At 39.5% G+C, this 27,073-nt stretch overlaps 1 protein-coding gene across 3 annotated transcripts; it reads left to right on the top strand.

Moving 5' to 3' along the window:
- Positions 1–1,950: 1,950 nt before the first annotated feature.
- LOC104586417 (glutamate--cysteine ligase, chloroplastic-like) lies at positions 1,951–26,579 on the top strand. Of its 3 annotated transcripts, XM_088890834.1 has the most exons (15): positions 1,972–2,620; positions 5,759–5,909; positions 11,082–11,189; positions 11,911–12,003; positions 12,581–12,664; positions 12,910–12,978; positions 13,058–13,128; positions 13,222–13,290; positions 19,912–20,005; positions 20,133–20,222; positions 20,322–20,402; positions 20,809–20,905; positions 24,920–24,996; positions 25,076–25,145; positions 26,163–26,574. In XM_088890834.1, exons 1-15 carry the CDS (start codon positions 2,295–2,297, stop codon positions 26,249–26,251), a joined length of 1,569 nt encoding a protein of 522 aa, XP_088746960.1. In that variant the 5' UTR covers positions 1,972–2,294; the 3' UTR covers positions 26,252–26,574. The 3 variants fall into 3 exon arrangements, 2 of the variants coding, with proteins under 2 accessions (XP_088746961.1, XP_088746960.1); XM_088890835.1 differs by lacking the exon at positions 11,911–12,003 and having other exon boundaries at positions 1,951–2,620; positions 26,163–26,579; XR_016077960.1 differs by lacking the exon at positions 26,163–26,574 and having other exon boundaries at positions 1,977–2,620; positions 20,809–20,901; positions 24,873–24,996.
- The last annotated feature ends 494 nt before the right edge of the window (positions 26,580–27,073 follow it).

Raw genomic sequence — 27,073 nt, 5'->3', positions numbered from 1 at the left:
TACATGGGTTTTAAAATTAATATTTAAGTGAAATTTAGAATTTATTAATTTTTATTATTATAAACGAAATTTAAATGTAATTTAAAAATTAACTACTTAATTACTTATAAATAAGTTTGTAGTAGTTTTTGTTATATTTTTTTATTACTTTTTAAATGAAATTCCATTGGATTATAAAATTACTTAACAATTAATGAATTATTTTTATTAATGTTATATAAATTTGTAATAAATTTTTATTGATTTTATTTTCATTAATTATTAATTTATAATTTCATTTTTATTTGTTATTATTAGATTAATTTGTCTTATTTATAATAATTTTGGATTATTTTATTGTTTTTATCTTTTATTTTTTTAATTACTTATAAATAATTTTGGATTATTTTATTTGTTATTATTACTTTTTAAATGAAGTTCTTGGATTTCTACATCCCTGTTGTCCGGAACTACGACAGGCGTAGCTTTTTCCCTTTTAGGAACCGTTGGGTGATCTTTGATCGAATTGGAGTCGACAACGGAGATTGGCTACTGGGTCCACTTGTCGAGCCTTTCTTTTGCTGGAACCCGAGCAAACTGATGAGTTTTGTTGCGGTTATCGCGTTTGTGGGACTGGGCCGAGGAGTTCGATCTTCTTGAAACTTCTTGCTTTTCTCGCTCAGGCCGCACCCTGTCCTTGTCTGACCGGTGTGTTTTGGGGTCCTTAGAGCGAGGATCACCCATAGTATGCGTTGGGGCAAGAGGGGGGACGGTTTGAGTGGGCGGCACCGTAGACCCCAACGATTGCATCATCGTTAAGATCTTGTTGACCTTTTCTTGCATTGCTTGGAACTGAACATGGTCGACTGCGGCTTGCTGCTGAGATTGTTGGGTTTTGCGGTGTGGAGGGCTACGGTGAGAACGAGATCCCTAAGATGGGGATCGACTTGTCGATCTTTTAGAGGTGTTTCTCGACATCTTTCTTGATTGTGTGGTAAAGAGAGGGTTTTGGGAAGGCTTTTTGTGGATTTCCCATAGACGACGCTAATCCGATATTGCTCGATCCGAGGTAGTGTTTGAACCGAGGTCACAATCAGATAATCCTTGCCAATTGGGCGAAGCCGAGGTAGAAGGACAAGCTGCGCAATGAGATCTTAAACCAAGAAAAGATTAGAGGCCTGAGGAGTTATCCCCGGATAGATACTCCGAGCTCAAGTCAATAGAAAGTAGTCGGCGGTCGGACTGAGCAGTTAGAGAATGATGCTGGTTCGAGCAGAGTAACAGTATGAGAGTCAAAAGTTGGATCATTTACCTTGAGCGGGAGGTACCTTTTTATAACCGATGATCCATGTCTTGATTGGATGAGGCTTTCGGGGTTGTCGGGATGAGATTAACCGCTGAGGTCTTCAAGATAACACCTAATCCCCAGCGGAGTTGTCCCCATCTGCATGATGATCTCCTATCTTGGTCGAACTTTTCTACATGGCGTGATGCTGACGTGGCTGAAGAGAAAAGATAAGGCTGTTATGGTGACATGGTACTGACATGGCCAAAGAGATAAGGCGACACATGGCGTCCGAAACCTTCTCAACCATAACCCGAACAATTACATTGATGGTTCATGCTTCACTGCATCTTTTGTCTAGTAGAAATGGTCTTGTATTGCTAAACTGAAACGACAGCAAACAAAGTTGGCCGAGTGGGGGGAATTGCTAAACTGACACACAAACGTTGTTAATATTCTCCAATATCTAGTCTAGAGTACTGAAAATGTCTTTGATGCCGGATGCCTTTGCAATGAGAGAGGCAAGTCTTAGCTGTCCTTTCTCATCTCATTCAGACGATGAGTAAGTGGTTGATGTAGAGGGAACATCTCAATATTATGGGATTTTAATTCGGGTAGAGACAGCTGATCTAACCTTTTTTTTTTTCTTTTTACGATCTCTGTTTCTCTCTATATAAATTGATTTGAAAACAATATTTTAATGACAAATCTTTGAATTCACTCGATGCCACACTTTGTCTCATTAAATAGAGTAGGATCAAAGTTAAAGGGAACCCTTCCATTTGACTTTCAGATCTATCAAGGATGAATTCATACTTGATAGATCTGAATGTTATGGGATACAACCAGTCGGTGGTTGCAGGAATCAAATCGGCCTACCAGCTAACATATCAATTAAGCAATTCCTATTTTTATTGGTCTCAACGTTTAAAATGGTACAAACAAGTATCTGAATTGACGAGTGGTGGCTGAATTTCGCCTTCTGCTAAGGGGTATGCGTGTTGTTGTATGCATGAATTTGTAGTGACACATGATGACGCTTATTTCCCAGCCAAGTCCATCCAGCTACATTCGTTCCGAACATAATGTGGCCGGCAACATGGAAGATAGGATTGTCTCGAGGGGTAAAGCATATAAAATGAAGGAAGGCTGGACTGGTTCTTCTTCCTTGTTATGGAGTGCCGAGAAAGTGCCACGAATTTCGCATTTGGATGGTTTGAGGGGCAAACGTAGATATCGGACAATTGTTGCTGCAAGCCCCCCTACAGATGTTGCTGTAATTGTTACAGAACCGTTGACTAAAAAGGACCTTGTAGGATACCTTGCATCTGGTTGTAAGGCGAAGGAGAATTGGAGGTACATGCCAGTAGACTATAATGATCTCTCTTGGCAATCTATTTTACTTCAAGCATGTTGCTTTTGCCGAATCCAAATAGTTGCAGTAAGGATCCGATAAGAGTTGGCGATTAAATTTTATAAATATATCCTTAGCTGATTTATCACTCAGATAAAACAAAAGATAAACATTTTCGGCTTGTATTTATTGGGTATCTAAGGTCAATCAAATCCTGTTATTTTCAATTCGTTAGGGTTTGAATAGCTCTCAGATGCTTCTTCTAGTCGGCTAGTTTGTAATTTTGCATTGAATATTTTGAACGGTCATTATCAGTATCACCTTTCAAACCACATCTTGTTTGCCAAGAAAATAGAAAACAGAAACCACATTCTCTTTAGACCATTCTTTCTTTGGTTTTGGATCACTGTGTCACAACACTGATTACATCTCACATGATCTATACTAATGTGTGAGGTACTGCAGAAGGGGAGGGGCAGTGTTTTTGTGTTCAATTTCCAAAGCTTTCAATCTGTATCTCCTTCCATATGACTACAATAGAATCAAAAGGTTTTGTAGGTCACCATAGGCATAGGCAGATCTATGTATATGAGTTTGGGCAATTGCCCCCATCTATGTACAACAAGGGCTATCCTAATATGACGTATCAAGTCTCTTAACGCTCCCCCTCAAATTGATGTGTGGGTATAAGTATCAGTTTGCCTACGAGGAAGAGATGTTGGGGACGAGACATAGCCTTTGTGAAGACTGAAGATGTCAACAATCTGCATATTGGAGGCTACATGAGGAAGAGTAATATACCCAACAAGAAACATGTCTCTAATAAAGTGACAATCTACTTCAATATGCTTAGTACTATTATGAAACATTGGATTTTATGCAATCTAGATGGTACTAGTATTATTCGCATAAAGGGGAATGGGTGTAGGAATGGGAGCACCAAGATCCATAAATAAAGATTGTAGCCAGACTAGTTCACTACACATAGAAGACATTGCCCCATACTTTGCTTTAGTAGAAGACTTGGAAACAATCTGTTGCTTCTTGCATTTCCAAGAGAGGAGAGAATCACCTAGAAACACACCACCTAACCTAGTCAGCATTTGCATACGCTTTCAACTGTATGGGTGAAGAGGAGGAGAAGAAACCCCGAGTAATTGTGCCACGAACATAACGAATGAACTGATGAACCGCAGTCAAAGTGAGGTTGACAAGGAGCAGAGAGACAAACTGACTTACAACTTGAACATCATGAGAAATATTAGGTTAGGTCATAGTGAAATAAACAAGTCCCCACAAGTTGTACTCTAGACGTGATAGAGGAGCCTATTCATCTATTCATAGAGTGTACTCTAGACGTGATAGACAACCAGAATTGTCGCCAGTAGTTGTGACTGGACCCACAACTTCGCAAGTAAGCCTGAAGATCTCTGTTTGTGTATTCGCCTCCTGAATCTGAGCAGAGAATACTGACATTTGACTTGAAACAAACTCGAACCATGGTGAGAAACAACTTGAATGTAGGAAACACTTCTGATTTCTGCCGTAGAAAGTAGATCCGCATGTATTTGGTGCAATCATCAATAAACAATTTAAAATACTTGTATCCCAAACGAGAAGGAATAGAAGCCGTCCAAACCTCATTGTGTATAATCTCAAAGGGTGAAGTGACATGCTCAGATGTGTGATAAAATTTTAGAACATGATTTTACTTAAGCAACAAGAAGTACAAGGCACATCAAAATTATGAATGGAAGGAATTTTATGCTTAATCAAACTGGAATCAAACAAAAACTTTAGCTTTTCAGTATATGGATGACTCAGTTGTTTATGCCATATGTCCCAAGCATTATTTCTTTGACTTAAAAAAGAACTAGATGTAGATGAATTAAGATATGTTGAGGATGCTGCTGGTTGAAACTTTTGAACTCCAATGCAAACAGGCGGCCCAACCTACACCCTTTCCCTTTCACCTTCCCTTTGTATTGGTCCTGGATCAAACAATCATCATGAGAAAAAGTAAGAAATTTACCCTCATCAACAAGTTGACTAAAATGGACTAGATTAGTAGCAAGGTTAGGAACTAAAATGGTCTTTGGAAGAGGGAAGGACATAGTGGGTGAAAGTTTAAGGGACAAATTATTACTACCAATGATGTTTAATTTTTCACAATTGGTAGTAACAATGTGTTTATGGTGTGTCTCAGTAAGTTGGTTTGGCTGATTAGGATAGATTCCTGTCATATGAGTAGTAGCTCCATAGTCAATAATCCAAACATGTGAAGGGGAGGAGCATTAACCAGAGAACTTACCTTGTGAAGGCAATAGCAAAAAGGACTGAAGAAATAGTAGATAATATCAATTGCCGAATTGTCTTCATCTATGGATACAAAGGAATCACCTCTAATAGAAGAATTACCCTTGGCCTAAGTGACATCAGAAGACTGGCCCTTTGTTTCTTGATATGCATAGGGCTGACCTTTCCTTTGAGCATTCTTAGGTGGTTGAATAAGATAGTCTGGGATAATGTGACCATGTTGTTTGCAGTATGCACAAATGTTCTTCTTCTTACAATGAGATGTATCAAGGGCTATCCTAATATGATGTTACTGTACAACAAGGGCTATCCTAATATGACATATCAAGTCTCTTCATAGTGAGATGTATCTATTTTTCTTAAAATGTATGAGTGAAAATATCTTAATCTCAATTTTTTGTTTTAATTACTAAAATGTTGTTGACTAAAGTTGATGTTATGATAATGCCTGCTCCCACTGTTCAAAAGTCTTGGATCTGCAACTGACCATAGAAGAGCATAAAACCATGTTTATAATCAAAGGATTCATGGCTCCCAATAGAGGTCTACCAGAGCAACTTTTCCAATAAGCCTCCCTAGAAAAACTAATGCAAGGTACTGAATTTGATTTACCAATGGAAGGAAAGGGATCACTGTAGTTCTGAGGGCTATTCTCTAATACTAGACAATGGATTTGAGTTTGATTGCAATGTTGGAGTTCTTAGCCTTTAAGTGACAAGGTGGTGCCCTGCCACCAAGTGTCACCTCACCGCCTTGATAACTATGATGAGACGTTTATGTTTTGCTTCTGTTAAATCTTTAACTTGGATGGTTTGTTTTGGCAGGATAGGTACAGAACAAGAAAATTTTGGTTTTGAGATTGGAACTTTACATCCTATAAAATATGAACAAATAAAGGACTTGCTCAATGGTCTTGCTGAGAGATTTGACTGGGATAAAATAATGGAAGGAGACAACATTATTGGACTTAAGCAGGTGAAAGCACTTCCTCTTCTATTGTCAGTATTCAATGTCTTTTCTCAAACCTTTTCATTAATTTCTCACTTTTCAAGAGTTGGAATTTGTTAACAGGTGTAATACATGTACTGTTCACAGACTTAGTACCCGCAGGGGTATTTTTGTAATTCTGTAGACATATTGTTATGTACGGCCAGAATAGTATAAATGCAAAGCTTCACTCGACTGAAGCTAAGTTTTGTTGAGGCCTTAACTCAGTTGCCTCTTATTGTTCTTCCTCTTCTCCTTCTTCCTTCTTTTCTCCTTCTTCTTTTCTTCTTCTTGGCCTCCTACTCAACATGGTATCAGAGCAGGTTCGTCCAGGCCTAGAAAACAACTAACTGAGGTCTCTCTCCTCTGCTGCGAAGGAGCTATAGTACTGATGCTCGAAGACAAGGAGGAGGAAGCTTTTCTAGTGCTGCGGTTAGTCTTCACTGCCGAGTAGGGCTCTGCTACAAGTATGTTGACTGTTCAACTTCCTAGCACAGAAAAAGGGTTCGGCTACATGTTTTTTGCTGGTAACTGGGTTGCTCCGGCTAAGAAGACTGTAGAAATCCATCCCAGATGTTCGAAGGAAGGCTCTGACCTGAAGGGGAGTTCGAGTTCATGACTGAACTGCCTATTGCAATCTGACCTGAAGGGAAGTTCGAGTTCATGACTGATGACTGTGCTGCCTATTGCGGGTACTGAGATTTTTTTTCTCTCTTCCCGTTTATTGCTTCTGGCACGACTGTTAATGTTCCAGAATCTGAGTAGGGACTGTTCCCCTTCCTCCGATTGTATGTTGCCCTAGTCTGCACTCTAAGGGGCTGTTGATGAACCCTAGAACTTGAGTGACTGTTCGGCTGCCCTGGAAAGTGGATATCAGCCGATTAGGTGTGGTGAATCACCACTCGTATTGCTGCTCCTACTGTGCCTTTTTTGGGCTGAGAAGCTGTATCAAAGTTGTGAACTGTAGGTCTTTCAGACCTGGTTACACTGCATGTGCAGTTCGTATAGTGTTTTTTTGTGAACTCCTACACAGTGTTGGTGATAACCCCTAGTACTGCAGTTGCAGTGTTTGTGTTTGGTTCTCTGTGAAACTGAAAAATCAGCAAGTGCCTAGTTGTGGACTGTAACAGCTCTGTAAGGCAGTGTACCTGTGTTTTTTGAGTACTTCTAAACCTAGAATCATGAATAAGGAAAGATTGTGGTGCACTAATTGTCAGAGGCCCTGACACACCAAAGATACTTGTTGGGATCTCCATGGGAAACCAAAGTGGGTTCAGGATTTACCTAAGAAGCAAGGCTCAAATGTAATTAGAAGACCCGGGCAACAAGGTACCAAGAAACACCACATGGCAAATATGGTTTCTCGGAAGAATCAGCCCTCCACTTCTATTGTGCCTCAAACACCACATAGCCAACACAGCTACTCTGGATCAGACCCAAGGGAGGATATTGTAAACTCCACCACCTCTTTTGCACCCATATCAGGTAATTCTGCCACTGCTTTCCATGCTGCCTCACACAATCTTGACTCTCCATGGATCATCGATTCTGGAGCGTCAAAACACATGACTGGTATGTCCTCTTACTTTCAAACTTATCACCCTCTTTCCGGAAGAGATAAAGTGAGACTAATTGATGGATCATACACTTCCATAGCTGGTCAAGGAACTCTCTCTCTTCCCCTCGGCCTTACTCTTTCTGATGTTCTTCATGTTCCAAAATTCCCTATGAATATGTTCTCAGTCAGTAGTATTACAAATTCCTTGAACTGTTCTGTGACTTTTTTCCCTACCTATTGTGTGATTCAGGATCTGTCCTCAGGGAGGACGATTGGTAGGGGTCGTATGGTTGATGGACTCTACATGCTAAAGAATACGACTGGCCTTCATGTTACAGAGTCTATGAGTCAGTTCAAAAAGAGTAAAATGTATTTGTGGCATTGTCGTCGGGGTCATTTGTCTTTTGAAACCTTGAAATTGGTTTTCCCAGAACTGTGCAAGTCAATGTCTGTTTCTAATTTTTCCTGTCAAATGTGTCAGTTAAGCAAGCATTGTAGAACTCAATTCCCTCAAAGAAATAGTAAATCTGAGTTTCCTTTTCACATTGTGCATTCTGATGTGTGGGGCCCTGTTACTTTACCTTCTGAGAGTGGCTACAAGTACTTCATTACCTTCATTGACGATTATTCCAGATACACTTGGGTATATCCAATGCGAACCCGTGAGGAAGTACCAAAAATTATCCAAGATTTTCAGCGGATGGTCTTCACCCAATTTCAGACCAAGATTCAAATATTCCAGTCAGACAATGCAAAAGAGTTTTTTCATAGTGACCTCACGGAGTTCTTTGCTTCACATGGCTCTCTTCATCGGAGCTCTTGTGCCCGTACGCCACAACAAAATGGTGTGGCTGAACGGAAGAACCGACAACTCCTTGAAGTGGCACAGGGTTTACTACTCCACATGAATGTTCCCAAACGATTTTGGCTTGAGGCTGTCATTTGTTCTACATACCTCATTAACCGAATGCCCTCTCGTTGGTTATAGTACAAAGCCCCACATCAGCTTCTCTTTCCTAAGGCCCCTCTTCTTTCTATCCCTCGTGTTTTTGGTTGTCGGTGCTTTGTCCAAAACCTATCTCCCAACCAGGGGAAATTGGACTCTCGTGCTATCCCATGTATATTTCTTGGCTACTCATTCTCTTAGAAAGGGTATCGTTGCTTTGATCCTGTTTCTCGGAGATTCTATGTCTCCATGGATGTTACCTTCTTTGAAGATGAGCCCTTCTTTCCTGTTTCTCCTCAGGGGGAGTGTAGGCATGAGGAGAAACTGGTTCAGCTTCCTCCTCTTCCTAATCCTTCTCCTTCTCCCCCTTCTCTTCCTGATCCTCCACCTTTCAGTGTTTTTTCTCGTCGTCATAAAGGCCAACCAAGTTCAAGAGCTGTGGAGAATCCAGAAGCTGTACCTCAAGTGCCATCAAAATCCTCGGGGGAAGATCATACCCTCTCAGGTAACTTGACTCCCAATGATAGTCTCGACCTCCCTGTTGCTAATGATCTTGACCTTCCTATTGCTCACAGGAAAGGTGTTAGGTTGTGCACCACAAAACACCCCATTTCCAACTTTGTCTCCTATGAGAACATCTCACCTTCATTTCGTGCCTTCCTTACCTCCATTGACAGTATCCCTATTCCCAAGAATGTGGCAGAAGCTCTCTCAGTACCAGAATGGACAAATGCCATGAAGGAAGAAATTGATGCTCTTCATAAGAATGGCACGTGGGAACTTGTTGATCTCCCTAAGGGTAAGGTTCCAGTTGGATGTAAATGGGTGTTCACTGTTAAGCATGGGGCTGATGGGACTGTGCAGAGGTATAAAGCTCGTTTAGTGGCAAAGGGTTTTACTCAAGTACATGGAGTTGATTATGCAGAAACCTTTGCCCCTGTTGCCAAAATGAACTCTATTAGAGTACTTTTCTCTCTTGCTGCCAATCTGAATTGGGATCTACATCAGCTCGATATCAAGAATGCCTTCTTGAATGGTGACCTTGAAGAGGAAGTTTGTATGGCTCAACCCCCCGGTTTTTTGGCTCACGGAAGTGAACAGAGAGTGTGCAAGTTAAAGAAGTCTTTATATGGGCTGAAGCAATCACCAAGAGCTTGGTTTAGCAGATTTCATACTGCAGTTCAGCAGAGGGGATACAAGCAATGTCAGTCAGATCACACACTGTTTGTAAAAAGGGTAGAAGGTAAAATGGCTGCCCTAATAGTATATGTGGATGACATAATTGTTACTGGTGACTGGGAGGATGAAATTCAAAGTTTGAAGGGCTTCCTTGCCACTCAGTTCGAAGTGAAAGTTCTAAGACCTGCCAAATACTTCCTTGGAATTGAGGTTGCCCGATCAAAAAAGGGTATCTTCATCTCCCAAAGGAAATATGTCCTAGACTTGCTTAAGGACACTGGAAAGATTGGGGTTAAACCAGCTGACTCTCCCATTGGCCCCAACCATAAGTTAAGTGACAGCCAAGGTGAACCTCTTAAGGATGTGAAGCAATTTTAGAGGCTTGTAGGAAGATTGTTGTACCTCTCTATGACTCGTCCAGACATAGCATATGCTGTTGGTGTACTCAGCCAGTTCATGCATGCACCTAGGTCCACCCATCTTGAAGCAGCAGAGAGAGTACTTCGGTATCTTAAGAAGTTCCCGGGTGCTGGTTTATTATTCCAGAAACATGGACACTTGAGGGTTGAAATTTACACAGATGCGGATTGGGCTAGATCCCAAAGTGACAGAAGGTCTACTAGTGGTTATTGCACCTTTGTAGGAGGGAACCTTGTTACTTGGAGGAGTAAGAAGCAAATCGTGGTAGCTAGATCCAGTGCTGAAGCTGAGTACCGTGCAATGGCACACGGAGTAGCCGAAGGTATGTGGATAAAGAATCTATTGGGAGAGTTGGGTTTTCCAGTTGGTAAACCCATGACTCTACTCTGTGACAACAAGGCAGCTATCAGTATCGCTGCCAACCCGGTACTACATGATAGAACAAAACACATTGAAGTTGACAAGCATTTTATCAGAGAGAAAATCATCACAAGCGAAGTATGCACTCCATACATCAGCTTTGAAGACCAACTAGCAGACTTATTTACAAAAGGGCTAAACCATTCCAGACATCAAGGTCTCTGTGACAAGTTGGGCATGATTGATATCTATGACCCAACTTGAGGGGGAGTGTTAACAGGTGTGATACATGTACTGTTTACAGACTTAGTACCCGCAGGGGTATTTTTGTAATTCTGTACATATTGTTATGTACGGCCAGAATAGTATAAATGCAAAGCTTCACTCGACTGAAGCTAAGTTTTGTTGAGGCCTTAACTCAGTTGCCTCTTATTCTTCTTCCTCTTCTCCTTCTTCCTTCTTCTTTTCTCCTTCTTCTTTTCTTCTTCTTCTTGGCCTCCTGCTCAACAGAATTCATAGTTTTGAGGTCTAATAATGCTTCTGATTTGTCCCATAATTTTTTGAGTTAGCATATGAAATAGGTTTAAAGTTTCAATTGGGCAGATCTTGTAACTTGATTGCCTGTTTGTTGGTTGATGCATTGTCTTGAAAAGAATAATTACTAAGAAATTAGGCTCTTCTTTTTTATGGTGAACAGGGGAAGCAAAGCATATCACTGGAGCCTGGTGGTCAATTTGAGCTTAGTGGTGCACCCCTTGAAACATTACATCAAACCTGTGCAGAGGTTAATTCACACCTTTATCAGGTATGTCTCAATTATTTTATTTGCCATCGATTTCTCCATACTGATGATAAAACAGGCCCTGTGTTTCTTTCAACTTATTGTTTGATGCTTCCATTAAGTGGTTTGTGGTGATTCGAGTTTTCAGTTTGGTTATTTTCCTTTATAATTAAAAGAAGAAATGGTGTGTCTGTGGATAGTTAATACTCATGGATACTTCATACTCATTTTCTTTTCCCTTAAGAAATGTAATCACAGACATTAAATTTAATAAACTACACGTGCAATTAAATTTATTCTATTCTTCAGCTGTTGCATTTCTTTGTCATAAGTGCTAATATTCAGTATGACGTAGCTGGTTGCTTGGCATTCTCATCTTGGTTAGCATCTCACTTTGTGAACTAACCTAAGGTCCTAGGTTCATTCATAGGTAGAGAAGATGGCCCTAAAGGGCAAAGTAGATGAAAAATCGAAGAGAGTCCACCCGTCTAGCATTTCTTTTGCCCTTTCCCAATTTACTTAGATTGAATTAGAACTTTTCTTTTTTTTTTGTTGAGAAACACAATTCAGATGATATTCTGTTCTTTCTCAGGAAAATGTCCTTTGGATTTTTTTTGTACTTTTCCTTTTTGTTTTTTTCTTTGATTAATGGAAATATATTCCTATTGATCTTCAAACTTCCAAGGAAAATGCCCTATATTGTTTGAACTTCTTTTCATTATTTCTATATTCTACTGTTCAACAGGTAAAAGCTGTTGCAGAGGAGTTGGGAATTGGGTTTTTAGGGATTGGTTTCCAGCCCAAATGGGGGCTGAAAGATATACCTATAATGCCAAAGGTATTATTTTGCATGCCCACTTGCTTTTATGTCATGGGAAAACATTCATATTAACACTTTTGTATGCATGCATGTTGATGAGGTACACATTTGTTTCTTTTAGAAGTTATGGCAATAAGGGGAATACCCCAAGGATAGAGTGTGTTTTCCTTTGTTCTTTTTTTCCCCTGATGAAGCCATTTTCTTGAGCAAAGTATACTTTTATTCTCTCTGTCTCTTTGTTTTTGTGTGTGTATAATTACCGCACACTTACTCCGGTCAGTCCTTGGCTTGTATCTCTTGTTCTGCTCTCCTCAATAGAATGTTGTCTCATTGCTGAAAAAAAAACTGGATGTGTATTTCAACTGGCTGCAAGATCAGTTGGGTATGCTGGTTCAGTAGTATAATCTGGTTTTGATCAATGCCCACAACCATCAGAGGAGCGTTACTCTCTAGTTCATTCATCTAATTGGATAGTTTGGTCTGGGTATAAAACATTGAATTAGTGTTATTATTTCATTTATTTATTTATTTTACTTATACTCTCTTGGATTAACTTCTTTTATTTGCTTTATTTTGACAAAATATTTTGGCTCAGGGAAGGTATGAGATTATGAGGAAATACATGCCCAAAGTTGGCTCTCTGGGATTTGATGTGATGTTTAGGACATGTACTGTTCAGGTGAGATAACTATCACATGCATGGTGAATGGTGATTAGTTTTTTCCAACCTGGAATTTTAAAGGCTTCCTTTCAGATGTTCTGTGAAGTCTTATATTTTCACAATTTCATCGGATGATATCCATCCATTTTCATGACTTTTTTTTTCTTTTTATTGGTGAGGATTTAGTTACTGTTGAGATGTTGTGATAGGACCTTTTTTAATTAGTCAAGAAACTAATGGATGAAAGTTTCTCCTTTTTCTAGGTTAATCTGGACTTCAGTTCTGAGTCAGACATGATCAGGAAATTTCGTGCTGGTCTTGCTCTGCAACCTGTGAGAAACTTGAACTGTTATAATCTCACTGAAACTTCCCTTGTTTCATATCATTTAACAACTATAGCATTTGAAACAGATTGCCACAGCAGTTTTTGCAAATTCACCTTTTACTGAAGGAAAACCAAATGGTTATCTCAGCATGAGAAGGTTTTGTATCTATTAGCTTCTTTATTTGTTGTGAACAATTCTGTAATATGTTCTGTAGATATTGTCTATTAATCTTTTGGCATTGTCTGACAGCCACATTTGGACTGACACTGATAACAATCGCACTGGCATGCTTCCTTTTGTTTTTGATGACTCATTTGGGTAAGAATTTTGTTCTGTTGATCAAGAAAGTAAAAGGAAAACAAAAGTAACGTTAACTTCTTGTCATGTCAATACTAAACATTCTATTTTGTCTTAAGATACCAATGTCCTTCCTCTTCTCTGATAGAATACTTGCAACAGGTCACTTCTTCCTGGTCATTTCAATCCATGTTTAAGTCTTTAATATATATAATTTTAACTTTTTTGAAAAAATTATTAAATAATATAAATAATCTTATGATTAGCAATTCAATTGGATTCAACTTTCTCCACAATTAGGGATACAATTATGAGTTTCAAAGCATTGATTGGGGGCTAAGTGGTCAGCCTGGGGTGTCATTTTTTTCCTTGGAGTTGTTGCTATTATTTGTACTCTTTCTATATTTTTTGCTTTTGATCAACAATCTTGATTGTGGTGATTCGTGGGGATTGGGAGAGAGAGAGAAAGAGAGAGAGGTACGGTTGAGAGGAAAATAGTCACTCCTGGCAGCCGCCAGTTTTCTATTTATATTAACTTCATAAAAGAGTCTGAAATTACAAGTATGCCCCTGGCGGCATATCCTAGAAATAAAATAATAAGAAAAAAGGAAAGAAGAAGAAAAAAACAAGTAACTGTAACTGTAATTGTAGCTATTAAATAAGCCTTACAACACTCCCCCTCAAGTTGGGTTGAAGATGTCTATCATGCCCAGCTTGTCACATAACTCATTGTGCCGCGAGCACGAAAGCCCCTTTGTAAGGACATCAGCAAGTTGTTCCTTGGAGTTGACATAAGGGATGCAAATATCCCTTTTTTCCAATTTCTCCCTTATGAAGTGTTTGTCCACCTCAATATGCTTGGTCCTCTCATGTAGAACTGGATTGCTGGCGATGTTTATTGCAGCCTTGTTGTCACAGTAAAGGGACATAGGGCTGTGAACAACAACTCCAAGCTCCCCTAGAAGGTTCTTTAGCCCAAGGACTTCAGCCACCCCATGTGCCATAGCTCTATATTCAGCTTCAGCACTTGTCCTTGCTACCACACTTTGCTTCTTGCTCTTCCAGGTCACCAGATTTCCTCCTACAAATGTGCAATACCCACTAGTGAACTTTCTATCATCCACAACTCCTGCCCAATTAGCATTTGTAAAGACTTCCACCTTTAGATGATTGTGTTTACTGAATAGTAGGCCTGTTCCTGGGTATTTCTTCAAGTATCTAAGAACTCTCTCTGTTGCCTCCATGTGTGGCTTCTTAGGAGAGTGCATAAACTGGCTCAGGACCCCAACGGAGAAGGCAATGTCTGGACGGGTCATGGACAGATAAATCAGCTTTCCCACTAACTTTTGGAACTGCTTCACATCTTTCAGAGGTTCACCAACACAGTCACCTAGCTTGTGGTCCACATCCATAGGAGTATCTGCCGGCCTTACACCTAATTTACCTGTATCCCGTAATAGATCAAGGGTGTCTTTCCTTTGGGAGACAAAGATACCCTTTTATTGAGCGGGCAACTTCAATCCCAAGGAAATACTTCAGGAGTCCTAGATCTTTCACTTCAAATTTTGATGCAAGGAATTGTTTCAAGTTCTGTATCTCTGAGCTCCAACTTCCTGTAATGATGATATTGTCTACATACACTATCAATACAACAACCTGCTCCTAACATCTCTTCACAAAAAGTGTATGATCTGACTGACATTGTTTGAATCCCATCTCTTGAACTGCCTTGTGAAACTTACTGAACCAGGCTCTGGGAGACTGTTTTAAGCCATAGAGAGACTTCCGTAGCTTGCACACCTTATTTTCACTCCCCTTGGCACAAAATCCAGGAGGCTGAACCATGTATACCTCTTCTTCTAAGTCACCATTTAGGAAAGCATTCTTTATGTCCAGTTGATGCAGTTCTCAGTCAAAATTAGCAGCTAAGGACAGGAGAACCCTAATCGAGTTCATCTTAGCCACCGGGGCAAAAGTCTCATCATAGTCAACCCCATGTACTTGTGTGTACCCTTTGGCTACTAGTCTTGCTTTGTACCTTTCAACTGTTCCATCTGCCTTGTGCTTAACTGTGAACACCCATCTGCACCCCACAGGGTCTTTCCCCTCTAGAGGATCCACCAATTCCCAAGTTTGATTTTTGTGGAGGGCATTAATCTCCTCCTTCATGGCATCTACCCATTCAGGACATTTTAAGGCTTCTGTAACATTTTTGGGAATAGGGATGCAATCAACTGCCAATAAGAAGGCTCGGTACGAGGGAGAAATGTGGTCATAGGAGACAAAGTGGGTAATGGGGTGTTTGGTAGTGCAGGACCTGACTCCCTTTCGTTGGGCAATAGGGATGTCAAGGTCATCCACAGTAGGAGTAGGGTGAGGGGATGGACTTACCTCTTGGGAGTCTGATGATGTCGGTTGCTTAGTGTTTGGCTGCTCCACATTTCTATCACCCCACTGATCTCTCCGACGTATACGTTGGAAGACACGAAAGGGAGTAAGGTCCGGAATAGAAGGAAGAGTTACCTGAACTTGCTTCTCCTCTTCCACACTACGACTCTCCCCCTGAGGAGGAGGGAAGAATGGCTCGGACTCAAAGAAGGACACGTCCATAGACACAAAGACTTTACGACTAACTGGGTCAAAGCACCGATACCCTTTTTGAGAGGAGGGGTACCCCAAAAAAACACAAGGAATGGACCGAGGGTCTAACTTACCTCGGGATGGAGACAAATCATGGACAAAGGCCCGACAACCAAAGACTCTCATGGGGATGGAAAATAAAGGAGACTGAGGGTATAACAACTGATGAGGGGCCATGTAGTTCAGTACTCTAGAGGGCATGCAGTTGATGGCATACGTAGCTGCAAGTATAGCATCCACCCAAAACCTCTTTGGGACATTCATGTGTAACATCATCCCGCGAGCTACCTCAAGAAGATGTCTGTTTTTCCTTTCTGCAACACCATTTTGTTGTGGTGTTCTAGCGCATGAGCTCCTATGAATAGATCCGTGGGAGGTGAAGAACTCATTGAGCTCCCCATGGAAGTACTCTTTCGCATTATCAGATTGGAAGATTTGTATTTCAACATGGAACTGCGTAAACACCATCCTCTGGAAGTCTTTCACTATCTTCGGAACCTCGTCTCTGCTACGCATAGGAATCACCCATATATAGCGAGAGTAATCATCGGTCAATGTAATAAAGTACTTATATCCGCCCTCAGAGATTACATTGGTAGGCCCCCATACATCAGAATACACAACATGAAAAGGAACATTTGATCTTTTATTGCTTGAGTGAAAAGTTGTTCTACATTGTTTGCTCAACTAACACATTTGACACATGAACTCTGACACTGAACATGACTTAAATAAAACTGGAAACAAACATTTTATTATGTCGAAAGAAACATGACCTAAACGATTATGCCACAAGAAGATTTGACTCTTATTTGACTGACTATGCGACTCTGAGGATGAAACCGAGAGACCATCTTTGTTGACGAGAATGTAGAGACCATCCACTAGGCTTCCTCTACCAATCGTCCTCCCAAAAGTTAGATCCTGAAAAACACATGAGTCAGCAAAAAAGGTCACACTACAATTCAAGGAGCTTGTAATGCTACTAATTGAAAGCAAGTTTATGGGAAGCTGGGGGACATGCAATACACAATTCAGGTTAAGGCCATGGGGAAGGGATATGGATCATTGGCTTGCAATGGAAGAAAAAGAACCATCTGCAAGTCTCACTCTATCCCTTCCTAACAAAAGGCTATAAGACTAGAATAAGTTAGGCTTACCGGTCATGTGGTTGGAAGCCCCTGAGTCAATGATCCAAGGGGAATCTGTGGGAGTGACATGGAATGCAGAAGACATATTACCTGAAGTAGATGCAAATGAAGTAGAGGGAGTACCAGTGACTGAGCTGTCCATTTGCCGCAGGCCCTACCATAAGATTCCAGGTGCTCTCTGAATGAATTCATTATATCCTCCTTGGGGTCAGACTTATTAGGGTGGTCCTGGGTGCTACCGGCAGCTTGAGTGTCTTGGGTTGCCACATGTGTTGTGCTCATTTTCTTCAAATGACCTTTACCCTGTTCTTGATTCTTTGCTACCCACTTGGGTTTCCCGTGGATGTCCCAACAAGTGTCACGAGTATGTCGAGAACGCCTACAGTGGGTACAGAATAGCTTATCTTTATCATCCACCTTCTTAGGGTCAATTTTCTTTCCTGATGAGCTATTATTCATTGCAGCCAAGGCAACTTGTTGCTCCCCCTCAGCTGTAACCATCACATTCCGCCTGCTTTCTTCAGATTGGACAAGGGAGTATACCTCGTGAACCGTAGGCAACTCTTTGCTTCCTAGGATCTGCACCCTCAACGGTTCATATGCAGGGTTCAGTCCCAACAAAAAAGCAAACACCCGTTGCTGAAAGACCAGCTTCCTGTAGGCCTTAGCATCATCATCGTGCTTCCACTCTATGGCCTGATAATGGTCCAACTCCTTCCATATGGAGATAAGGGCTGAATAGTATGAGGACAAGCTACGGTTTCCCTATTTACATGTTGAGGATTCAGCTTGCAACTGGTAAACCTTGGCGTAATGCCTTTGCTCAGAATAGGTAGTTTTGGTCTGTTGCCAGATCTCACTGGCGGTGTCTTCCCACATGAAATTCTTTTTCACATCAGGTTCCATGGCTGCGAGGAGCCAAGACATCACCATACTGTTTTCTTGGTCCCACCTATCATGTTCAGCCATCTCACCCTTGGGTTCCTTCACCCTTCCATCGTGTAACCAGCTTTACCCCTTGCCGTTACATAGAGTTTTACACTCTTAGCCCACTCCAGGTAGTTCAGCCCGTTTAAAGGGGTAATTGGCATGGAAAAAACCATGTTTTCACCTCCCAACCCCGCTGTGCTGCGGGTTGGTGTAGCCCCTGATGAGGTTAATTCATGACTTGCCATTGAATACTACTGAAAAACAGTCCAAATATCACCCAACAACATAGCCGCCACAATCAGAATGTGAACAACTGAGGTTTTACTCCTAGAAAGTGAGCAAAAGAACACTAAATATTGCTAAGAACACAGGGAATACTGCTGAGAACAAGGGGTTCAGTCAACACAACGTCCAAACAGAACAATAAACCAGTCCGGTAATCGGTTCAGCACAACCAATACAGACATTACAATCAGTCTGACTATAGTTCACACACTCTAACCATCCAACATCCAAACAAATAGCTATATAATCAAGGCATGAACCCTACGCACCATTGGCCAAAGAAGGCTGAAACACACTGAAACAAAAAACACACCTGTTCAGCACTTGTACGAAGGTGCTAATCTGAAGTTGACTTCACAGCATCGAACAGAGGAGTTTGCACCAGCATCACCCTTCTCCGACTAGGGTTTTCTTGCTGTTACAACCAGGAAGAAGGAATCACAAAGCTGCCGCCAGAAACTACTAGGGTTTCCCAAAAAAAAACTACCGCCAGACACTGCTAGGGTTTCTGCAGAACCAGCCGCCAGAAACTGCTAGGGTTTCTGCAGAACCAGCCGCCAGAAACCCGCTAGGGTTTCTGCAGAAACAGCCACGTCCAAACACTTTTAAGAACAGGGCAGGAGGGATCGTAGGTCTTTTTCAACCCAGAGAACCTGCTCTGATACCATGTGGTGATTTGTGGTGATTGGGAGAGAGAGAGAAAGAGAGAAAGAGGGAGAGAGAGGTACGGTTGAGAGGAAAAAAGTCACTCCTGGCAGCCGCCAGTTTTCTATTTATATTAACTTCATAAAAGAGTCTGAAATTACAAGTATGCCCCTGGCAGCATATCCTAGAAATAAAATAATAAGAAAAAAGGAAAGAGGAAGAAAAAAACAAGTAACTGTAACTGTAACTGTAAATGTAACTGTAGCTATTAAATAAGCCTTACAACATTGATCTAGTCTTGGGTTTGGTTGAGTTTGCAAACTTCTCATACCTCTCCCAACCTTTGGTTCAGTTCAGTCAGCTACTTTCTGGTTGAGCCCACCTCAACTGACAGTAAGCATTAACAGATCAGTGACAGTCAACTAAGATGGATTGATGTTGCAATGGACTAGTGGGAAACTAAGTGCCTAAGAATAAAACAAAAAAAAAAGAAAACAAGTGATGCATGGAGAACTAAAGTAGCATTAATAGGTTTTAGGTATATGTTCATTAATGTGAATGGAATATCAACAGATGCACTAAGTAGAAGGGATTATTATGTGGGAGTTGAAGCATCTAAAAGGTGGATGGCTATGCTAAAAAGGCTGTTTGAAATGGTGAGAAAATACTTGATAACTTCTGATTTTATAGAGTCGTGTCATTGAATAGAGTGGAATTGCAGAACATGATTCACTTGGCCAAAATCCCTAATAGTTGAGATGTGGCTCAGTTTAGTTGAGCATGTTGGAAGTTTGAATCTTACTTCCCTGTTGGAACATATTCTTCTTTATATATAAAGTAATGAATTGGTGTGATCTTCTATCTCAGCTATCCTACTCATTTTTTAAGATGTCATCTACAAGCAAAAAGCTGAACTTTTTTTTTTTTTTTGAAAGGCATGCTCTTTCTTTTTAATGAGATGTAATTGATCTTTTTCTCCTTCGTTTTGCAGGTTTGAGCAGTATGTGGAATATGCTCTTGATGTTCCTATGTATTTTGTGTATCGAAATAAGAGATATATTGACTGTACTGGAATGTCTTTCCGGGTTTGTATCTATACTTATAATTTGTCATGTAATTGCTTGCAAACTTCTTTCTTTAGTTGTGCTCTATATTCCTTGCCATCACATTAGCAGTTTACTTGAGACATTATTCTTTATTGTTTATTTTCAGGACTTTATGGAAGGAAAACTGCCTTCTATACCTGGCGAATTGCCAACTCTCAATGATTGGGAGAATCACCTAACTACAATTTATCCTGAGGTTTCTTAAATTCACTTGAAGTGGAATTCTTGATTAAAATACCATTGTCTTTCCAAAAACAATAGATCAAATAAGCTATATGGTCCTCTTTCGATTCAGGTCAGGCTAAAGAGATACTTGGAAATGAGGGGTGCTGATGGGGGACCATGGAGGAGGTTGTGTGCATTGCCGGCATTTTGGGTATTTGATCTTTTTCAATCTCTTTATGTGGTTGTTCATGATTTGCTACTCATATATTGAGGCAGATGAAATAAATATAACTCAATATCCTTCTAACTAGAGCATGAGATGACAACCGGGATGAATAAATAAATAAATTCATGTATACTAACTAATTTGTTTTGAATATTCCCTGAGAAACACTCAACATAAGCAGGGACACATGCCATTTCCATGTTTTAGATGTTAATTGTTAATTTAGAATTACAACACCTATTTATCAGGATGTTTCCTCTCATATGGTCCCAAATCTTCTGATGTTTCTTGGGCCAAAGAGTATGATATGTTAATTTTTTGAGCCTAATTACAAGAGAAAATTGAGTGCTTTTAAATTCAAGCAATATTTCCTGATTCTGTATCACATCAGGTAGGCTTGTTGTATGATGAGATTTCACTACAAAATATTCTTGATATGACTGCTGATTGGACCTTGGAGGAAAGGGAGATGTTGAGGAATAAGGTACAACAAATATTTTACACAAGCATGTAAAGTATATAGTCTTTTTTCATTGGAAAATGGAAATCCCCCCCAATAAATACACAAAAAATTCATTCATTTTTCAACAAGATTGGAGTTAATGTGGTTGGAATGGTTGAAACAAATGAAAGAACATCTGATGTGTTGAGCTTTACTTGGTTTTAGATATATTCTGGATGTTATTACCCACCAAATTTGTGCCATGCAGACTTGATGGGGATGGGGTGTTTTGTGTTGCAAGAATATCAAGCCGAAGGTGAAACTTTATAGAGTAGTAAAGGATGACCCCATGTCCCCAGTTAGAGTAGTAAAGGATGACCCCATGTCCCCATGTTTAGAAGGTCTTTTATCTGTCAAGCATCAAGTGGCATACCATTCAATGTTAGATTCCGTACTAAATTGTACTCCATGTCCCCAGTGTTCCAGAACATGGACTGGACGTTAAGCTGCTGAGTGTATTTGGTCACAGGTCGCTGAGCAATGTGCTTGATATGCTCAAGGAAAAAAATGTGGAAAATTTTAAATTTCAAATAGGGAAACCAGAATCTTATGATTCGTGCTTTAGACATGTTTTGTGTCATTATAAATTAAAAGAACAAAAATTATATAGTGTAGCACCAATTAGCATGGCTACGTATGAGGCTTTGACCAAGGGCATGCTACTGGTCATTTCAAGTCATCAACTGGTTCAACTGTCTCCAGTCTGGTTCTTAAAATACTGGTTTGCCTTGCTCATAATTTTAACAAGATTCTTATAACTGGGACCCTTACTGTTTAGACCTTGTGGGTTGACCTCTAGTTGGTGATACATCCACCTCCAGAGACATGATATTCTCTTGTTTACTTATGCTGTTGATTGAGAGGTCAACATCTGTGTTCTATCTCCAAGGGGTTCCAGATATCTTATTGGAACTTCATACCTAGTAGCTGGTTTCTCCTAGCTAGAGTGTTTTCCATGTGTTGTAACCTCAATTGTGGGAAGCATTAGTGGTTTATTATGTTGAAGACCAATTATTGCACTAGCTAGGAGCCACTGGGTGCTGACTGAGAGCTTTATAAAGAGAAGGTAAAGGTCAAAATTGGCATGGTATGGTGTAAGAAAAGACATACCAAGTCATTGCTTAATATCAAGTCACACTACTTTTAGCACATTGGTTAAAGACTTTGGAGCTGTACAAAGAGTTCTCTTTTGATGATATTATAAGGAATTGGTTTGCAGTGGTGAATTCTTCATCCTCAAAGACTGATTCAGGAAATTTGACTCCAGTAAGTTAAAGATATAATCTAAACTTTGATGGAAGCTACTCTAGCAATCCAGGTCATTTGGGCATAGGTGGCCTGATAAGAGATTTAGAGGGAAGGATAATGACATTGTACTCTGAGCCAATAGGATTGGGCAACTCCTAAGTCCTAAGTGCTGAAGTATTAGCTCCGGGCTGAGACTGGTAAAACAGTTGGGTATTCAACAAATTGAAGTGGAGGGGGACTTGAAAATGATGATAGGGTGGCTGCAAACAGGTACTATGGGGATTTGGACTCAGACAGAGCATGAGGGAGATTGCAAGCCTTTCAAGAAAGATTGGTGCTCTGGACCTGCTGGTTAGATAGGTTGGAAGTTCAGCAAATGGTATGACTAACTGTTTAGCCAAACAAGGGGCAAACAGGGGAGAATTATTCTGGGCTGAATTGTAATAGTAAATCTTTTGGGGGGTTGGAATCCCTAGTTTAAGGGGTTGACCTGTGTATCTTTTACGTATTATCCAAATTTAAAGAAAGTTACCATTACCTATCAAAAAAATGTTACACTAATTTTGAGTATCAGGCAATGAGTCACACTATATGTGAGCTAATGTGGGTGAAACATCTACACCAAGAGATAGGATTCCCAGTTTCATCACCAATGCATACCTATTGTGATAATCAAGCAGCCATACATATAGCATCAAATCATAGTTTTCAAGGCACCAAGGCGATGGATTTTTTTAAGTCAAAACATATATCCTAGGGTAGTTCCTCGGTTCCATAACCATATTTCCTTAATAACCATCCATAATTTTCATAAGAAAAGTATAAACTTAATGTTGAAATCTAGAAAATCAACATATTCATGAGAAGAAAAGGAAAAAGAAAAGAAAATTCAAAAAATATAGAGGCTGAACCCCTATTTTTGTTATAGGAAAAGAAGAAAAGAAAAGGTGGAAGAAAAAAATGTGTTCATTAGACAAAATTTAAAGTTCTTCCTTATTGGTTCAGGTTTTGAAGTCTTTTGGGGGTTCAATACAGCAGTTATCAATGTCTGTGTTGGTTAAACCCTAACAAATAAGAAAGTAATAAAAAGAAATTAGTATATAAACACAAAAATAATGATTTTTTTGGTTAATAATGTCTATTTTATAATTACAATCTCAAAAAGTTAAGAATATAATAGTATATTATTACATAGTATACAAAATTTTTTGGTGAGAGGATGAAACACATAATGTGGATACGTACTCATTATATCAATTATCAAGTTAAGAAGATCAACTTGTTGACTAATTCACTAAAGCATTATGCAAGCTGAGCTTATCACGGGATTATATATATATATATGTATATGTATGTTAAACAGTAAACTTTCATTAAAACATAAGATTAAGGTGTACAATTGTCAATCACCCATAAAGAGTGTTGACCACTTAGTTTAGCTCAATGACTACAACACAGCCCAAAAAAGAATGTTCCTATGGGTTCCCTGCTTTGCCAAAGTGTCAGCTAGACTATTGGCTGACCTCCTGAACCATTTGAAGATTGCCCCCACTTCCCTTGCTAAGCAGAAAATTTCCCTCATTTGCTGTCTATAATTCCAAACCCCTGGCGGTTTGTTTGCGTCCAGCCTACTAGCAACTTAGAATTTCCTTCAACCTTAATGTTTTGCAGTCCCCATTGCTTAGCCAGCCTCAGGCCTTGAAGTAAAGCCAATACCTCAGCTCCTAGCGAGTCACCCATACCTATTGGTCCAGAAAATAGTGTAATGAGTCTACCCTCACCATCTCTAAAAGATCCCCCAACTCCAGAGGGACCCGGGTTACTCAAGGAGCTTCCATCAAAATTCAACTTGACTCTTCATTGTGCTGAAAGGGCCCCTTGCTGCTGAATAACATTCTTTATGGTTGAAGAATTGCCACTACAGACCAGCCTCTAAGAATGTCCTCAATCGAGTAGTCTCGGAATAACTCATGTGTTTTCAGCCAATGTATAATCTTAATAGTTATGCTGTCAATCACTTGTTCCTTGGATATTTCACTCCCTTGAAAGATTCTGTTATTTCTTTCTTCCCAAATAGACCAAGATGGAATTATAGAAATACACACCCCAGCTTGAGGGGGAGCGTTAGGAGTGGCCGGACTGTTTTTTCATTCTTTCATTTATATTTATAACTTAAGTAGATGTAGATTTGTCAGTTTATCTTTTATTTACTAAAAGGGGTTATTATTGTGATTTGAGCTGAGATGGACCAAGTAAATTCTGGCCATTTGGGAGACGATTCTATTTTCCTCAATTGCCAGTCTCCTTTCTTCTCTATTGGACTGCTCTCTCTCTCTCTCTCTCTCTCTCTCTCTCTCTCTCTGTCTACAGGTTTGTTCTCTCTGCAACCAGGGCTGTTCACAAACAAAGGAAAAACTTGGCAACTTTTTAATATATCTCAACCAAAAATTTTAATCTAGCTGCTCTTCAAAACTAAGTTTGGATGGGAGCTATAACCTGAAAAGACAGGGTTGATTTATCTAAATAGGAGGTTTCTCATGCTGATATTTGTGGTGCCTGAATTTTCTTTTTATATTCAAGGATTATATTCAGTCTCACTGTGCTTAGTGTAGAAACAGTTAATCATCCCTTTTATGGCTTATGAAATGACTAGCTTATCATTTGGTTTCTTAAGTTGAGACTTATATCCCACATCATTTTTTAAGGTGTTCATAGGAGGGATTTAATTCGAGAAATTATTGCAAGTCGGTACCAAAGACTGGTCTTAAGACACCATTTCGAGATGGTTTGCTAAGGCATGTTGCAGAAGATGTCCTAAAGTTGGCCAAGGTAACTAGGAGAACAGTTTTGTCCTTGAAAATTTTATGAGATACATTCAAATGTATGATATTCATTTGATCTTCTGTAGGATGGCCTGGAAAGAAGAGGCTACAAAGAAACAGGGTTCTTGAAGGAAGTGGCTGAGGTAGTTAGCACAGGTAATTGATTTGGAGCTTGGCATGTTTTTCTTTTTAAGTTTCAAGTCTCAAGTTCCATGAAATGTTCAAGATGCCTTGAGCACAGAGAGCATATGTGTTCACCAACAGTGGATTATATTACTATTGGGTTAAATCTTTATTTTTTTTTCCATTTTTGTTGTTATTATATTCTAGTAATACTGGCCTATTGCTTTTTACCCTGAGTCGCTGATACATTTGTTTGTATCTATACAATAATAGCTGGTAAACTCACCATAAAATAAATTTCACTAAACTTATTTGTGCTAAGGGTGGTGATAGAATAGACCTGTGTTTTGCAGCCAATGTTGAAGCCATAGTCAGCTAGAATCGAACTGTGATCTTCTGGGCAGGGCACAACTCGAAACCTAGTTGTTCCCATGAATAAAGATTGTGCTGCAATTGCCTAAGTTTTACATCTATAGGTGTTACGCATGTCTAATCTTCCCATTCTATGAATTGGGAGTAATCTTATTAATTTATATAAAAATTGGTTCTTAATTTCTTCATGCCCTAACCTGATTCTTCGTAACCATGTTTAATCTTTTTAGTTGAAAACTTACTTTTTTAGCATTTTGTTGGTTTACCAAAATAAATGTAAATTCTTTTGACTGTTCAAAGTACCTGTTTTCTATGTTTATATATATAACCTGTTTTCTATGGTTGATTGTGCTGTGCAAGACTTAAAGATGAACTTCTCCTGTTAAAATGTTCAGAGCTTTGATGTCCTTGCCATATGCAAATTAAGCTTTAGGGCATATCACCTGAGACTGGGTACTGGAACTTATTCAAGTTTGTAAATCTATAAGTCGATCCAATGGTTTGATATAATAGATCTAGATGCCCCTTTCCTCCACCCTTGCCTGAAAATGGGAAATGGGATAACAGAGGCACACTCCATCCATATTAACTACTCTGGTCACTTTTTTTAAAGTTCTATATCTCCTTTAATGATCCCTTTTCCTTAAATGTGATGGAGGGATGCTTGTTTTATGGCAGGTGTAACACCAGCTGAGAAGCTTTTGGAATTATACCATGGGAGGTGGGGTCAATGTGTCGATCCTGTTTTTGAGGAGCTTCTATATTGAGGCGAGCTGAGGTTACTCAACTTTTTGGTTGTAATTTCTGTATTTTTCATTTTGTGGAGAAATTTTCTGTATTTTTCCTAAAAGCATAGACAGTTATGGTTGTTATAATAATAACATTTCAGTAGAATGGGTTGTATTTCCTTGGCATTTGGTTCCCCATGATTTTCTCCAATCCAACATTTGACTATGACCAATTTTTTCCCTTCTATGAGGTTATTTGTGAGCAAAATTAAAACATTTTGAGTTGATAAGTACTTTGAAATTCTAAAATCTTTAGTGAAGTCTGGAGCGTTGTATTGAACCCACACTATATATGTTTTAGACTCTGTACATACTTGTGCTCCATCTATCATGCATGTTTTAAAGACTATCCAATTCCTGTGATTTTTGCTCATTTTCACTGGATTGTTAGTAGCTGAATTGCTGAAAATAATAAGAATTCTGATGTTCAACTTCACTTTTGGAGTTGAGGACATTGAGAGTTTGGGTGATCCAGTAATTAGATGGCTGTAATATTTTTGAGATGAAGCTTGTTTAGATTGTAACAGAACTTCTGGGACATTGTAAAATGAGAGTTAAGCGTCCATGATTTTGGAGCTTGACGTATTTGAGTATTAATCTTACTCATTTCAGTACTTACGAGGGAACACTGCCTTACTAAGAAGCCAATTTCATAGTAAAATGAGGATGCGAATACAGGATTTAAGTATCGGTTTTCGTTTTGATCTTTTTCTTTCTTTCTTTTTTAGTAGATGGGCATGGTTTTTACCTGGTTTGAACTGAAGTTTTCGCTTCAATTCTAGGGGAATTGTGATTCAGAGT

Source organism: Nelumbo nucifera, chromosome 6 (assembly GCF_055504915.1).
Source record: "Nelumbo nucifera cultivar China Antique chromosome 6, China Antique-T2T, whole genome shotgun sequence".
NCBI lineage: Eukaryota > Viridiplantae > Streptophyta > Magnoliopsida > Proteales > Nelumbonaceae > Nelumbo > Nelumbo nucifera.
This window is presented reverse-complemented; position numbering and strand designations above follow the sequence as displayed.